The following is an 18,399-nucleotide window of genomic DNA, read 5'->3' on the forward strand; positions in this document are numbered from 1 at the left end:
CAAATCATCAAGCATTTACTCATAACAAAGTCAGTTATTCTTGTATCCATTGTACTGTTACCTGACGCAGATTCCTGGTTACTTTCACATCATGCCAGGCATTGTCATTAAATTTCCCATTCACAGGTTCCACCAGTGCTTCAAAGGCCCCTGAGCCCAAATTAATGACCAAGGAGACAGCTCCATTTTTCAATGCAAGATTGACATAATCAGCCGATTTTCCTGTGTGAAGCATCAGTCCATTCCTCTGAAGTGTTTTAAATGACAGAGTTATTTCATCACTGCTACTCTGGATGGGATTCTGAGATAAGTCATAGCAGAAGTATTCTGATCCCTTGAACGTCGCAATATATTCTTCTTTTCCTGACAAACAAAAAGAGAGAAACAAACTAATAAATCGTTGGCACATAATTAAAAGCAACTTGCAGAAATTGCTTGTTAATTTAACAGTATTACTATAAGCACTGTATTAAAAATTAACTAATCTAAAATCTTTAAAGGTTTTAGAAGAAAAATGATAAATAAGATTTACTGTGAATACATTTTAAACTATTTCTTACAGAATTTTCATAGATATGTTTAAACACAGCAAATATTCTGCATCAGCAATTGTGTTTATGTAATTTAAGCAATGTGATCTTGAATACATATAAGTACACAATATTCATGTTAATGTGCAAACCGAAGCATTATTCCAGTCAAAACCCAAATCTTTTGCTTCCCAGGTCTCACTAAAATCATGGCACATCAATAGGAATGAATAACCTAGATATCTCAAAGTGGTCTGGCCCAAGGTCCTGAATAATCCAAAGCTACAAGCCACTCATTTAAGAATCTACCTCAAACCTGCATTTTGCACCATGACAGATAGAAAGATAACGTGCATCAGTAAACAAGATTTTACCTGGAATATGCATTTACTAGCCAGTATGTGCCATACAGGATATTTTTCTTAGTTTATACTGAAGGTGACTAAAAAACGCAAATAGCAGAAGCTTTCAGTCTCACTGTAAAGCATATGCAGAAGTGTTTTCCCCTTAAGTCCTACAGATGAACACATATGCTGATCTTACACTACAAGTGTATAGAGTTAGAGCTATAATTTAGAGTCAAGATTTGTTTAGCTAAAAATATAAGTTAGTAAAGTTTCAACAGAAACCTGTAGGTGTGGGAGGAATGCAGGAATGAAGGTATTAAAACCTGATGATGTCAAATTACATCATTCTTGAGGACAAACTGTCTCCAGAACACAGCTACATTTACTTCCTATAATACCACCAGAACAAAACCTAAACACAGGCATTAATACATAGATAAGGGAAATAACAACAGTGTGAGTTTAAGGGACCACTGCGTGACAGAGCATGCAAAAGCAGGTTTGCTTTTTGAACAGTTTTTTGAGAGGCCCCTGGCCACATCTGTTCTCTGTTGCTTACAAACCCCTGCTGTAGACTTTATGCTAACACTGATCCTCGATATTTGCAATGCTTCCATTTAGACAGTAGAGTCCAGTAAGTTCAAATAGTTCTGCAAAGTAACTTCAGATAGGACTCCAGACAGCAATTGCATTTAACTGTGCTTTGTAATAAAAATAGTCAAAGTGACTGGTCTACATTTTTTGGATTTTTTTTTTTCTTTGGCAGCAGCCAAATCATACTAGACTATTATACAACAAAAAACAAAGCTTATCTAATAGGCTCTCTTTACTGCAGGCTTCAGCAGTATCTTGCTCCAAATGAAAAAGAGTTTGCAACAGGAAATCCACAGATAGATTTCACAGTCTAAGCCTACTTTGTAAACAAACACTTTTGTAAAAAGAGAAAAGAAAGAAAATTATCTCTCTGAGTACCCTTAAGGATGCCTTTTCCGCTGTCTGTTGATAACACCTCTCACAAAAAACAAAACCAAACAAAAATCCCCAATCTCTAGTTTCAGATTACGCAATGCTCCTCTGTTACAAGAAGAACTTGGTCTTACAGAGCACAGAGACTGCTTTCTGTACTGGCCGTTCATCATGCACAATAAATGTGCAGAAGGAGATAAGTATCGTCAGAATGTGCTACATCCTAACCTGACTTCTGTAAAGCTGTAATATCTACATAACTGGTACCCCTATGGACAAACCCAATCGCTTTTCTGAGGAGAAATTCAGTCAGGCTTATGAGTACACATGGTTGCATGGGGAGAAAAGCTCCCATATAAACAGTACCTCGCTCTTCACGGTTCAGAAGAACAGAGTTGAGATTTTTTAATTTTTTTTCTTTTTTTAGCATGAAATTTCATTCCAGACAAAAATTACGCTGTTAGAGGTGTTCCAGCTAATGTTTACTATGGAGTGAAAAGCAGTTTAAAAAGTCTGGTATTTTATCACTAGACCATGGTAATCTAGCCTAAATCGATTGGTACTTAGGACAAGCATTACTATTTGCTGAACCTGACTGAGGTAAGTGATAGATTTCACGTGCATGATGGACAAAAACAGTTAGCCTAACTAATTTGCCCATTTAGCCAGTTTACAATCCTTCCTAGTCTACTGTGAACAGCAGATCAAGAGATACTGTAACTTGCACTAAGGACACACAGGAATTGCTGTTCCTGTTCTTAAGGTCTTAAACCTTCCGTATGGTTACTGCATGCAGAGCAACGTTACATTGATAGCAACATATCCTGGACTCTGACATGTTTCTGTAGAAGAAAAAGCCCTTGTCTCATTCTGCATAAAGAATTCATAAACAATGCATTTTGTAGGGCTTCAATGCACTAAGCACCAGACTGCATTGATATCATGCATCTCATTTAATGAATATTTAATAAAAACCACAAAACGCTCAAGATGCTTACTGCAAAAGCATATTAAAACAGCATGAATACCTACAATGGACAGATAGTAAAATTTAAGTGCAGCAACTTGGTATGTTCAGTTTTGCCCCACATATTTAATGACAACAAAAAAACCTATTGAAATTAATCAACCTGTGTAACGTGTATACACATTATGCTCTGTAAACTATTTCTGTAAAACCAAATCATTGATATATGAAAATTCATGGGAGTGCAAAGGCATGCCAGACACTTTATTTATGCCTAAAGACAGATCTGAAGAAGTAAGCAAAAGTATTCATTCAAACCTCAGACTGTATATAGAGTCACTATTTACTGAGAGATGAAAAAGTCACTCCCTCCCTTTTACTTCTTAGCAGGACAAGGAAAGAAAATAAGATTTAAAAAAGCTTACGGGTCAAGATACAGGCTGGAAATAATTTGCTATCACATACAAAACAAGTCAACTTTTGGAAAATGAATTTATTGCAATTAAAATAGTTTTGGATGGCAAGAAATCAAATTGAAAACATCTTAACTGTCTCTGCCTTTTCCTCAGACTGAACTTCATTCCTGTCACTTCATTTCCAACTCTGCTGTCTCCCCACACCCTGAGCAGCAAAGTGAGATATCAGCTGCCACTCCTTTCTCCTCATGCTTTTCCCACGCTCCAGTGTGTGAGTCCTTGCTATACCTGCAGTCCTTCCGGATGAGTCTGCTCCTATACAGGCCTTTCCCAGGCCACAGTTCCTTCAGAAAACCTTCACTTCCTCCACTGTGGTGTCCTCTTCCTTCTCTCACCTTCGTGCTCACAGGGCTGTTTCTCATACTCTTTTCCTCACTCCTCACTGCTGTTTTTCCTACAGATATTCTTTTCTTCAAAGTGCCCCACTCCCAGCTGGGGGGCTTACCTGTGCCCTGGGTGGCCCTTTGGTAGCCCCTTCTCACAGAAGCCATCACTGCAACATCTCACCACAAGCATCCAATATAAAGGCTAACATTTCTTCATCTATCACTCCACAGTTGCAAGTATTCAAGGCTAAAACGTTTTGACTCAACTGCATTCTTCTTGAGGAAAAAAAATATAAGACTAAACCAGCAATCCTAAACCTCTTCATTAGAGAGAAAAAACAAACAACTCACAATATACCACAGAACCAAATAACAACCAAAAAGCATCCTGAGTTGTCACTGGAAAGATGAAGTCAGCATCACTGTGACTGGAAAATATCTATTTTATGTGACTGCCCACTGGACAGCGCTTTGGAAAAACCTGTAATAGCAAACTCTGAATTGTTCTTCTGCAGTATCCTCTTTAACCAATGCTCTACAACCTGCAACATTAACTTTTCATTTTTTTAACTCTTTCCCATTCTTTCTAGCTTCAGTAAGGCCCATCTAACTCAGTAATGTCACTGACGAATTGTCATTAAACATATCTGTTAATGATTTTCATACGAGGTACTTAAAAAGTGTTAGACAAGCTGTAGTATCTTCCTCCACTTTACTGTGCCAGCACTCTAGCAGTAAGCTGACTGGACTCAACTTATCTATGAAGCTTACCCAAATTCAGAGGGGTGCCAGACACCATTTGGGGCATTCCTAGAGAGAAATCATGAACGGGGGGTTAATTTAATCACTAATTTCAGCAATAAAACTGTAGTGAAAGTTTGAATCTAAGTGAATGGTTTCTTTTTTAAAGTTGTGAGGAAGCATTAGATTTTTAATAAACTTAAACTTGCATCAAATTAGCATTAATTTGTTTCAAAATGTACTTTAAACTGAACCAAAAAAAGCCAAAATTGATCATATTTAACTTCAGAAAAATATTTTGATTGAAAATCCTGTACACCATCGATAAAAAATTTAATTACATGCTTTTTCTGAAAAACTAGATCTTTTTTTGCTCACCTGCCAAAATGTCCAGTATTTTCTATTTTTACATTGTAGGATTGAATTTCATGTAATTGGTCTTCAGAATTGTAATACTACGATACAGATCCTGTAGTACCAGAATTGCATTAGGGTAGGATGTTAGTACATCAGAGCACTAACATTTATCAGGTAGGTCACATTCATACTTCAGATATCTAGGAGAGGTTCCGAACTGTCAACAGTATGACCATGGGTTGCGGAGTCAGGAGATGAACTCTCCTTTGTATGGGATTCAAGATAACCATTATTTCCAATCTTCAGTTGTGCAACTATGGGCACCTTGGCTAAATGGCATCATTCCTGATCCATATTTGGTCCATTTAGTCCATTTCCTTTGCCATTTAAGGTTTTAGTAATTATAGGCGCCTGAAAGACTGATGGAAAGCCAGCTCACAGAGGAGCAACAAGGACAGCCATGAGCTCAGATGTCATGCCTTGTAATTCTGGCAATCTCAAAATCTCATTTCTGAAGAGAAATCAGCCCTTACCAATAACTCCTCCAGACAAGCTCCAGCTGCAGGTACAGCAGCAATTCCTTTTTTTCTCAGTAGTTGCTATGCTTTTAGTGAAACTCATTAAATTGAGATTTCTGATGTAAGTGGCTTTGAGAAAGCTAAGGTTGAAAACACTGAAATGATTCAACAACATTTTGGTATATTAGGAAATTTACTTCTTGTATCACTAGTTAAAAAGAACTTTGATTTTTATTCTGACAAGTTTTACTGACAGGAAAAATAAAAGTTGACAGACAACAAAGGTCACAAGGCTTGACTGGGCGGCTAATAAGACAGTCTGCATACTCAACTAGATCGTCATCTCATTTTCCAGTAGGTGCTGCCTGCTAAGCAGCACAGTGCTTTTCCACAGGCGTCTGACACTTGAAAATACATCTCAGCATTACAGAAGAAACTACTGATTTGAGACAATTGGAGAGATTAAGTGCATAGTATCTTTTCACAGGAAGTATCTCAACAAAACTAAGTATTTCTTTATAATTTGAAGAGATAGCCATGACATGAATTAAAATAATACTATGGTAATATTCTATTTCAGCAAAACTGCATGGAATACAGAAATTATTTGATGCAATCACATTTCTCTGGTCTTTGGAGGAATGGATTCCTCATGAAAAATTAAAACTCCCTCTCATGATTACTTGGATGTAACCTCAGCCATCTTTGCACTCAATATGGCATTGACATTTGGAAAGTGATTAGTCAGTGCAACTGCAGCGCATCCTTCCCATAACTAGCTATGGAATTGGAAGATAGACGGTAAAACAGCCATAGCTGTGACACTGTATGGTTTCAATGTAGATTAGTAATCATATAAAAAAAAAAAAACCCAAGAATAGGAAATCAAAGTATAAAGCTTTATTGTATTTTTTCACTGAAAAACAGAGACATTTCTAGCAGACATACAGCATAAGCCACATAAAAGTAAAAATGTTTCATAAATTACGACACAGGACAGAAGACCCATGAAGCAATACTGGTAATCATTCCTCTACTAACTCTCTAATGTCGGGCTGATGTACTATTTTAACTCTTGATATGAAAATATATATTTAGAATGAACTCATTGAAAAGCCCATTTAAAGGTTTTTTTTTTTTTTTAATTAAAAAACTTTCATTGATTTTAAAAGTGAATTAGGAACAGGTTTTATTAATAATCAGTTGTGTATACTGCTGGTTGTTTGTTTTTTCCTAATTGTCACTTAATGACACTTAGAGAAACTGTTAAAAATGCATCACAGTCATTCTAGCCAGTATGAAGTGTTACACTTCATTTAATTACTAAAATGTAATTACTTACATAGAAAAGCACAAGATATTATGAACATCAATAGCTGACTTTAAGATATTTGTATTCTGACTTTTGAGCACTGTAAATTATTATATATTACTGCAGTTACATTCCTGAATAATCATCCCATTAAATACCAAAAGACATAATCTATTTGTGTTACAAAGTACTCACACAAGTAGTATGTTTTATTGAAGCACCTGCTAGTGCAGAAAGTATTTTTCCTAATTTCTTCCTTAGAATTTGGCCCGATTCCCCTCTGAAGTCAACAACAGCTGTAATCTTCACTTCTTTGGAGGTTCATTGGAGTCCTTAGGAAGAAATACTTCCACTGGCCTTAGCAGATTTTACAATCTTACATGAGCACTATGTTAAGCTTTACAGCATATCTAGCTTGCTCCCTGGCAGTATTAAATCATAAAAAAGTCTGTCTGATTCCACAATGATTTGATCATGTGCACATGCCTGATTTAAATCAAATGCATATGATTGGATGCTCTGGTCTAATTAGGTGTAACAACAATGGGATCACAGACTAGAGAAACAAAATTGTCCAAAGAAAGTAAGTCAAAACTATTTATTCGTAACTGCAATGTTTCTTTACAGAAGAAGAAACTAGAAGTCTTAAAATAAGTTTATTAACTAAATTTGAAGGACTTATATCATGTGACAGATCAATTCATTATTATACAAACAAAATATAGTAGCATTCTGCCTACTTATCTGTCTACCTACCAAAAGAAATATTTTCAAAGAGAAAACAAGCTGATACTCTACTTCTAGGAGACAGACTCCCTCTGTACAATCTTCAAAACATTAACTATAGACTGAATAAAGAAATTACACAAATCCAGAGCCTAGTGTGTTCCCAGCTGTACTGTTTTGTATTCCACTTCATGGCAATTTAAAATTCAAACATTTATCTGTTAGCTATCACCTTCTTTATAAAGTCTTCCAGAATGTAATGCAACCTAGGGAAAACCACACTGAAAAAGCCTGCAGATACAACTATTAACAAGGATGGCTGATAAAATAATAGTTTTAACTCATGCTTCTCTAGCAAACATTAAGAATTGGAAACTTTTCAGTAATTCCAAACTAATGGCTTGCCACTACATACAAGGAGAATTCTTTCTGCATAAGGAGTGTACCATGACACACAGAATGTTCTCAGAATATATTATACACTAGGCATCTCATCCCTGTTAAAAGGCCGGCCTATATCTTTCCATTAAAAGATCACTCACTGGATCTGAAGATGAGCAACAATAGGACTATAAAGCATTTTTTTACCTGAATTTGACCTTAATTTGTTTCTTAATTTGTTAAAATACGCTTACTGGATTGCATACATAAAAAATCAGGAAGGTGGGCACAGAGAAAAACAAATGATTAGTTGCCTGCTTAACAAATTTAAGACTTAAGTATGAAACCTACTAACAAAAAAAAAGGGGGACAGAATTATCAAAATACCTAAAAAAATATTAATTCAAAGGGAGTACATATGATCTACTTTACCAGTTAAAAGTTGAATTTATTTTTAACAGTACTGGTAATATATAGCAACAACATTTTTCTGTTCCTTACCTAATTTTTTTAATTTTAAAAATCTCCCATTCTTTCTTCCCTTTCTCACATTATTTTTTTTCCTTTTCAGCAACTCTGCTCTCTAAACAAGTCTTCACAGACAGTTCCAAAAGAATAATCCAGGGAGAAAGTAAGATTCATTATTCCAGATCCACAAAAGAAAGAAATCCTGCTTCTTTCAAAAAAAAAGGGGGGGGGGGGGGTCCCTCTTCTCTCTCTTCCACGTTACGCAATATAAACTCCTGGCTTTTCCCCTACTGATCTGACACTTGCTGGAATAGATTCTCTAGTAAGAACTGAAATTTCTGTTTTTTAGCATCTTATCAGCATACCCAGAAATGCATTGCACAATCCATTATTGTAAGAATTAAGCAAATTTTGAGTAACGAGCTGAATCTTTATTAAACATAAATGAGTAAATAACGAGAGTTGCACTCACAGGCTGTTAAGACTTAACAACTAGGTACCTTCTGTTTGAAAAATGATGTTATTGTTATAGAAAGATGAACATGCAGTATCCAAAAAACAGCAGTTACCAGCTCCAGAAAGAATTCTGAAATAAATTTAGATTTTAGTGGTCACATTACACTGCCTTCCTTCCTCCTTTATTATAAAGTCCATTATGATTTAATCATGACTAGCCTAACGTGAGAAGAAAATATTTAACACCATGAGTAAATTATTCTGAAGGAGTCAGGAATCATTTCTCAAGGGTTTCTTGTTATTTTATGTGCTCCTTTTGCAGAAAAATGCTGTACAAGTGTCTATTCACTCTAAAGATCCAGTGAGCTGGTTAACCACTTCAACCACTTTTTCGGGAGAAAATGCACTCAAAGAAATCACAAGGGGAGGAAGCTCTTGGTTAATTTTTCTAGCCAACTAATTTGGACTACCAATGTCTCTGTTTATAAACCATACTCTGTCTGTCGATTGTATCTCAAAAAGACACTACACCTGAAATCCTGAGCCAAGTCTGCATCGATTGTATCCAATATACAAATAAAACTAGTACACATAGTAAGTCTTGTTGTCCAGTGGATTTTAACAGCATAAGTGATACGAAATCTTTTATTATTATGACTCAATATCATGTTGCAGGAGCAGAAGAGAAACTTCTGAAAGCTTTTCTAGCTCATTTTATTTTACACCCAAGCATTAAATCAGTTGCCAATTACAAGTATGAACTTGCGTAACATAAGCCTCTGATCCCCCCTCATCATCTGAGATGAGAATAAAATGATAGTTGCCACTCATGATAAATGACTCAGAGGAAACACCGGATAAGTGATAAATTACTTCATTTCACTAAACAGCAATTTTAATTCATTTCTGAAATGACTAGGACCATATAACTTCCTCACTAATTTTCCAGTCTTTTTACTTAATCACTCAGAGTATGTTCTTCAAAATCCAACTTGCAATTTGGGAGGGAAAGTAAAGTGAGAAGGAGTTTTTAGGAAGGGCACCATCTTAGGCTACAAGACTGCTAGATAAAATAAGTGGATATTTTTCTTATGAAGTCATATAATTAAAAAGTATATTATGAAATCTTGCAGTTTATATTATAGTGATGTGGTCTTTCACATAACTACTCAAACCCCCCAAATTTGGCATCGTAGTTTTAAAGGCTTTGTTGTTAAATTAAGAATAAACTGCTACATGTAAAATACACATAAGACTTCTACCTCTACAGAAGAAACAGGTTTTACTCAACATTATTGTTGCATTAAAACTTAAAAACGAGAGAATTTGGTCAGATGTTGGGAAATCAGGCTAGTATTATACCAAAAAATAAATACAGCTTTCAGTTACTCTACCAAAGTAAAATCTGTGCTGAGGAACCTAAAGGCCTTTCCTAGGCCTGCAGGCTGCCACTGACTTTGCAGCTAAACTGCAAAATTATAGATTTTCAGTTTGCTAAGTATCAGATGCACAGAGGCTTTCTCTACCAGATTGTTTACAGAAAGGTGAGAGCTGGTAGAAAAAACTGACTTTACAGTACCAATTTTCTCTTTAACTATAAAACTCTTGCAAATTCAAGTTTTCAAGGCTAGCTCTCTGCTGTTTGCATCTTACAGAAGAAAATCACAGAAAAACACACACACACAAAAGCAATTCTTGCAAAAATTGAAAGCAGTCTCTGTACAAAGCAATACCACTTTATTCCTTGCTGGGGATTTTCCAGGAGATTTGTATTCATTTCTCTTTATTGTAAATAAAAGAATGGATAAGGAGATGAAGAAATACATAAGATTGCATTGTTCTGCTGGCATTATATTTATATATTATGTACATTATATTTCAAATAGGAGAATAAGGCTTAACTAGTTAAATAAGTTAACTAGTTAAATGATCCGATAAAGAACATTACAAATGCCAATAACAAACTTCCAAAACATCAACTGAACACCTCTTGTGGCACCACACAGCACTATAAGATTAGTGCAACATGTCCTGGGGTTTGGATGCAATAAAAAGAACAAGCAATTTTCTGGTCCTAATTAACTCCTGTTAAAAGAAGCGTTGCACAACAATAAGTATCCCAGAGATGCAGAGGCAAGGCCACTGCAGTGGTACTACATGCATAATGAGACATTTTTTAAAAACAGTTTTGCACCAGTGTCAGAGAGGAACTACAGGAATATGTTGCATTTGTCTCAGTAACAAGAACAAATGACTTAAAAAAGGGAAACCAAAACAAACATCTTTCTAAAGGATATTATACACAACTGTAAATTTTTTGTTCAATCTGTGCCCAAGACTGCAATATTGAAGGAATGCCTACATAATAAACATAAGGAAGAAGTCTGCTGGATCTCTGTTAATCTTCAAAATGTGTTTGGGAGAAGCATTTAAAATTCCTAGTCTTCCTATGAACATGGGAAATTAAATATGAAAACAAATTTTTATCACATTTTCCACACTGTTGAGGATGCTATAAATATCTCTTCCCTCACATTTAAAACAAAGAAACATATTTTCAAGTTACTGGGTACATGATGAATATATTCTATGAAAGAATTCTACAGAAACAAAAGAGACCTGAAAAGCTTAATCAGAAAATCACAGAATGGTAAGGGTTGGAAGGGACTTTTAGAGATCATCTAGTCCAACCTCCCTGCAGAAGCAGGTCCACCTAGATCAGGCCGCATAGGATCATGTCTGGCGGGTCTTAAAGACCTCCAAGGAAGGATCTGCAGCAATCTGCTGTTTAAAATAATGAGCAGACCAGTGTGGTTATGGCCTATTGTTATCTGCTAGAAGTTTATAATTTAAGCAAACAATTCCTAATGTCCTATATAATCCTCTATAAAAAAAAAGGAAAAGGAAATATTATGTTAGCTGCAAATGTTTGAAGATTTTTTTTTTTTGCTGGGTATATATGGAAAAACCTCAAGACTTTTCAAAAACAAATCATTGATCAAAACATTATTTGAGCTTCATCATCTTAATTCACTGTCACATGGCTAATAAATCTGCCCAGACTAGTTTGGTTTTGTGTATTTTTTTTTAAAGGGTTTTTATGACAAGCACTAACAGGAGCAATACGTCTTCTTTCTAGTGTATTTGGTATTTGTTTGGGTACCTCATTCTCAGTTTCCTTTAGCCACCATCAGTAAGCAGATCAAGAGCATCCAAATAAGCTAAAGGATCAGAAAGCTCTTTCATTTCTCTTTCTACATATGCCACCTTTACTTTCTCTTAATTTTCAGGCTATTTAAGGACACTATTTATACTAAAGCTATGAGATCTTTATTATCTGTCCGTAGCAGCATCTTTCAAACCTGCAAATGTTTTTGCAAGTTAAGAAGCTCAAAATTCTAAAGCAATTGACAATGGATTTAGATCAGACATCAAATCTTGGAATAATTTTTGGTTAGTGAAACAACACAGTAATTTTTCCTCTTTTTTCATTAACTAAAGTAAAAGTTATAAGTAATTTCTAAGATTATAAGAAACAATTCTTCCTTATAAAGGAGGACAGACAAGAATTTTTCATTTGGTGAGCAAGTAATTGTATTTTTAAATTGGTTTGTTGTTAAACAGTTGGTATTGAATTCTAGTATCTAATAAACTTAAACAAAGATTCAAATTACCTTCCTGCAGATGTTGAATTGACTAATGATCACTATATGTGATCATAAAAATTGTTTTAAATTTCCCATTATGAACGTGGTTGACAGACAAAATTCAGAAAACTATAAAGATTTAAGAAATAAGCAAAGCATAGACCCTTCTTGATTTGAGGTAAGAACAGACCTTCTTCTCTGGAAAGAAGAATCAACTCCGTATCTAGATATTTTTTTTTTAAAAAAGACACATTATGCATGTATTTTAAAGTGGAGGGTAATAAAATATTATTATTAACTATTCGCATAATAATAGTGACTTCTGACAAGGTTAGGGCCATAAAGACAGATAACAGTCTGTATTTTATGATGAAAACCACCCAGAGCTATTTACACAGAACTGCAGCCACATGCATATGTACTGTAAGAAACATTCAAGGGTAAATCCAGTGCAATTGTACATAATAATGAAATTCTTATTTCAAAAACCCACATAAAAGACTGAAATTAATTTTCAACATACATGAAACCTTGATGGTTATGACAGTGATGTTATAGTAGAGTCTAAAGGCTGCAATATACCATCCTAGAGACAGCTGGACTGACCAGTTTTACTCTTTTTGCTGTTGTTTCAATGCTATCATTCACTCCCACTGGAAATGCTCAATCACACAGGAAGACCAGAATAGGCCTTAATAACAAAAAAGCTTTATTTCCATTTTGTCTGCAGCAGATACCAAACAAAGAAATGGAGACATGTTAAGAATAGGCATAAAATGCCAACTGAATTTTCACCCTGGAAAAGATACCAATCCTCAATGGAATCTACAGAAGGCTGACAGCTTATATTATGTCTCAATGTATAGTAGCTATTTTTTTTCCTGATTGGATTTAAGAGTTATTCTATTACTACTGCACATTGGAGGTAAGTATAACTGGTATTATTGTTAGCTCTCAAATTAGCACTCACTTTCTAGGACAAAACACATAAGAGCAAAGTAAAATTACTTTTGTAATGCTTTGACAGGATACAATTGTTTTTCATAATCCTTCCTCTCCCTATCTTCAAGCAAAATTTAAGTGATGATATTTCAGAACATAGAAGTTAATTGGTAAAGTGCTCTGCAGATGTGAGCAAAGGCCTGCATCTAGAGAATGTAACGTCTGGGGTTTGTGTAAACTACCACCACAGATATTCAGATGGCAATTTGACACTTGAAGATCTCAAAATCTGGGTTTACACAATTGCAGACATAAAAATGTGCAAGCAATTGTTTTGCTAACACACATGGGTAGCTATCAATGTAATTTACAGTAAGTTATACAGGTTCAGCAGAAATTACCTAAAAAAGGGTGATTTTTAGGAAACAAGGGTTACCAAAACAAATCTGTCTCAGAGCTGTCATTGGTGCTGCAAAGGCACTTTGTGAATCAAGCCTTCTTACAGAGATTCTGATTCTGTAGTGCGAAACAGCTGCTTAAACAACATAAGAGATCATTGTAACCTTCAAACTCTTAAACTTGTTCCCCAACTTTGTTGATGACATGAAACTGGGAGAACTGTCTGATTTTCTGCAGGACTGTGCTACCCTTCAACAAGATCTCAATTGGCTTGGTCAGTTGAGCAGAGAGGAACCTCATGAAGTTCAACAAGAGCAAGTGCAGAGTCCTGCATCTGGGAAGGAACAAGCCCATGTACTAGTAAAGGTAGAGGCTGACCTGCTGGAGAGCAGGTCAAGGGAGGTTCTCCACACCCTCTACTCTGTCTGGTAAAGCCACATCTGGAGTACTGTGTCCAGTTCTGGGCTCTCTAGTTCAAAAATTGTATAGATACTCTGGAAAGGGTGCAGTAGAAGGCTACTAAAATGGTCAGGAGACTGGAACATCTTTTTTCAGAGGAAAGACTAAGACACCTGGGGCTGTTTAGCTTGGAGAAGACTAAAAGTGGACCTTATCAATGCTTACGCTTAAAGGATGGGTGTTGAGAGCATGAGGCAAGACTTTTTTTCTGTAACACCCAGTGACAGGACAAGGGGTAATGGGCACAAGCTGGAACACAGAAAGTTCCACCTGAACATAAGGAAAAATTTCTTTCCTGTGAGAGTGAACAAAAGCTGGAACAAGCTGTCTGAGGAGGGTGTGGAGTCTCTTTTTCTAGAGGTTTTCAAAACCTGTCTGGACGTGTTTCTGTGTAAACTGATCGCGGTGAACCTACCTTAGCAGGGGAGTTGGACTGGATGATCTCTAGAGGTCCCTTCCAACTCCTACCATTCTGTGATTCCCATGATTGTCTAAAGCTTATTCCCATAAGGTGATTAAGGAGTAGATAATTTAAAGAAATTTGAGGGATACATTAAGAAGTTTCAAGTAACATAGGTAAGTTTTCCAGTATTATGTAGAAGACAATTATGTATATCACCTCCCTTTCTTTATAATGCACACTAATACTTGAAAAGATATATTCTCTAACAGATTTTAATTCTGTTCTAGCATACTCAGAGTAAACTATATCAAAATAAAACTGAAGACCTACTCCTGATACCATTTTTTTATTAAATGGGACTTTGTGAAAATATGGCAATATGCAATATGCATTGATTTATTTTCAGATATTAATAAATTTAGAGATATTTCTTTTACGTATCTTTAAAGACCATTTTAGGCACATAATGTAAAAATAGAAAAGATTTCTCTCTCTCACAAAATCTCAATGCCAAATCTGAGAAAATCCAAGAAAACTTCAGCAAGTGGCAAAATCATCAGTATTATCTATGTTCTGTATTTAATTTTCTGAAGACTGACTCGCTTTTTTCATGAGTTCAGTATTACCTACTAATGTTAATTTTTTTCTAGAATTTGTCTTTATAATTGCTTGATACGGCAGATAATGTCCTTACTGACATTACCAATAGTCTTTTTAGAGAAGCCTGTAGTAACACTGTAAAAGTGAAAGAAGATTAGCAGTTTATAAAAATAATTGGACTCTAGCACTGTATTGACATTTTAGAGGAAAGATTTGCTGTCACGTCTGGGCCAAGTTATCAGCTGGTAAATTCCCCTGAAGACAGCACATTTGCACCACTGATAATTTATTCTGTTCTTTATGCAACAACTATGCTCAAGAAGGTGAGAGACTTGGGGTTTCATAGGTAATTTTACATATTTGCATCATTACATACAACTAACAAAACTTAACATTTCACTTCTCAGGGTATGGAAAGAGTAGAAAATAGAAAGAGCAACATTATCAGAAACACTGACTTGTTTTAGAAGCATTAGATACTAACAAATAATTTTACTTCTTAAATAACTTGTCTAAAATAACTGCCCAGCATATTTCAATATTTGTTATTACTGCTTAGGAGCTTAGTACTATTCACAGCCTCATACCCTATGGATATGAAGAAAAACTGACAATGTAATCACCCAAAGAACACTTATATAAAAAACACAACTGAAAAAAATAAATGTAACTTATCTTAAAGGATAACCAAAAGAGAAAGAAGGATACGCTCCTAACAGACATTGTATGTAACGTTCATGTTAGTCACTCTTCCTTTTCAGTAACCTAATCTGCAAGCAGGGTCTAAAGTTTCTCTACATGTCATAACATTGAGATTGGTTTCACCACAGCTGCTAATATTCCACAAAGATATTGGCTAGAGGAGTCAGAGGAAGAAGAAATGTTTTGGCAAACATCTGGTTACCAAATATTTTGGCAGCTGAAATGCATTCTCTACAAATTTCCATCTCCTAATCAGTGAGAGAAAAAATGCAAAACTGAAGCCTATGTCAATCACAGCAGGAGCCACTGCCTGCCTCCTCCTGCACAGCTTGAAGATGACTATTGGTCCTACACAAAACTACACAAGAGGCTTGAAGCAAGTAGTAGAGCTGGATGGACTATTTGAACATAAAAAAACCCGCAATATTGGAAAATTTCTATGCTAACTTCATTCACTTCCAAAGAAATAACATATACCTTTATCCCTCCCTATAACATAACTGAAAATTTGCTTCAAATCATAATTTGAACAAAAATGCTCTTAACAGCCACCTCCACTTTTTCCCACTCCATCCATGCCTCGTGGGTTGTCTATAATTACTGTTCAGCTGTTTAGACATACAGCCCCAGAGGCCAATTAGGTCATACATTTACATTAGAAAAACACTATGGTGCAGCCACCAGAGTGACAGGTTCACTATACCTTCAGAAAATGTTTGTACCATGAGTTCTATTAACCTAGTAATTCAACCTTCTTCTACAACACGTTATTTTCTTTAGATTGCTGAATATAGTTTTGCTTTTCTAAAGTCTCTCTTCATTTTATAGCACCCTGAGAAAATGAGTAAAGTACAATGCACAAGATATTTGATTCCAAGCTCATGCATCTAGAGTTCTAAAACCATTTGATGAGTACTCTGGATAACTTAAAATTAATTAGAATTGAACAGTTCCTGACAAAACACACTAACATTCATCTCTGAAACATCTGGTCTGTTATTAAATTACTAAAATTATTTAAATCTTTCTGAACTTACAAGAAATAAAGGGAATTACTGCATCTGTCAATCAAAAAAACATTCTGTAATTGATATCTGTACTTCTTCAGGCTCCAATTCCCTACAGATTCACAAAGTTTTTATTGCAATCCCTATAGCATTCAGTTTTGGCACTAAGAGGAATCTGTGTTTAAAGCATATTAGAATCCAATCCCTCAAGTACTACTGTGAGGTTTTATACCTCAGTATTCAAATGAAACAGTGGTAGAGCTGCAAATGCTTTAAAATAAAAAGTTTGTATGTCATTAAAATTTTTCCTAATTATCATTAAACAAGAAACCTGCAGACTAGCTGTCCACCTCTATTCCTTTCTACTTATGTTCATTTTCATTGGATCGCTAAACTGATATTTAGAGGTAAAACAGTCTAGGATAATTTGATTATTTCATTATCTAAGAACTATTTGTTTGTACATTAGTCTGAGGCTATGGAGACAACATGCACATTGAAGTACTTCCATTTCATAAGCAAAAGCAGGCAGCATTCACCAACTTGATAGCCATAAAATTACAACTATTTGATGTATTAAAGAGCAGCTCATGTAGCTCTTCTCGTCTGGCTACATCACTCTCTTTTCCTGCTCTCTCAATATAGAGTTAACAAGCAACTTTTCCAAGCTGCCATATAAGAAATAGATTGATTGATTTAGGCAACTTTATCTTGATTTTTATTTCCTCATCTTCTACTTTTTGATCCTGTTTGTGCAGACCAAGTACAGCTGAAAAATAGCCTGTCCTGGCCTCTCAGAATACAACAGAGAACTGTTTTGCACTCATTCTGTTGGTTTGGGTAGTTTTTTTGGGTTTGTTTTTTTTTTTTTTTTTTTTTGCCAGGTGGATGCCTATCACTTACTAATGAACCATTAAATGACTGAATTAAATAACCCCTTTAATAGCAAAGAACTGTTTACAAGAAACAAAAATCTATTGCTAAGGGTTCTATTGAAATTCAGGAATTTACCCTAGATTTCCAAACTGGTTTCAAGAGAAGTTGGATCTTGACCCATTTCTGATGATGAAATAATCGCACCTAGATATTTTTTCCTGGCAAGTGAGTAGTGCTGGCACAGATAATTTTGAACATTCCTTAATTTCAGTCGAAATTCATAGGTCATCAAATTACCCTCTTAACATCATCAATTTTTAAAGGCTACCATTATGTTCGGAAAGGTACTCTGTCATTCTCTTAACACTCTAATAGTTTGTGATGTATCACTCCTACAGCAGAATAACTTTCACCTGACTTACTAGATCCCATGCTCACTCATTTCAGTCCAGTACTTTGGATGTTTTTTTCCTATAGGCACAGCTGACCATAGACTATATGGAACTACAAATGAAACAAAACCTGGATCTCTAAGCGGACAGATGCCAGATAACTTTGTATTTTGGCTCCTACACACCTACAGCTTTCTCTCATTAAGTGAGCTGTAACTTGAGTAGTGACCCAATTCTGCTGTATCTTTTATTATTAGAACCAAACCAATTATAAACAGCTCCCAACACAGCTAAATCTTTTTAACATTTCTCTTAAAACATTCTGCTCATTTCTGATGCACTTAAATTTAATTCAGTCTCTGTAGACCTCCCAATGCCTTGAATGTACATAGATGAATGCA

The 18,399-nt window shown here is 35.3% G+C and overlaps 1 protein-coding gene across 12 annotated transcripts in view; it reads right to left on the reverse strand.

The window, feature by feature from the left end:
• Positions 1–18,399, reverse strand: part of NRXN1 (neurexin 1) — a 720,695-nt gene that overhangs the window by 480,990 nt on the left and 221,306 nt on the right. For all 12 annotated transcript variants that reach the window (XM_061991571.1, XM_061991570.1, XM_061991565.1 and 9 more), the window contains one exon: positions 62–363. In XM_061991571.1, the coding sequence (XP_061847555.1) occupies positions 62–363 (302 nt within the window). The remainder of the gene's footprint in view (positions 1–61; positions 364–18,399) is intronic.

This window comes from Colius striatus, chromosome 2 (assembly GCF_028858725.1).
Source record: "Colius striatus isolate bColStr4 chromosome 2, bColStr4.1.hap1, whole genome shotgun sequence".
In the NCBI taxonomy this organism is placed as follows: domain Eukaryota; kingdom Metazoa; phylum Chordata; class Aves; order Coliiformes; family Coliidae; genus Colius; species Colius striatus.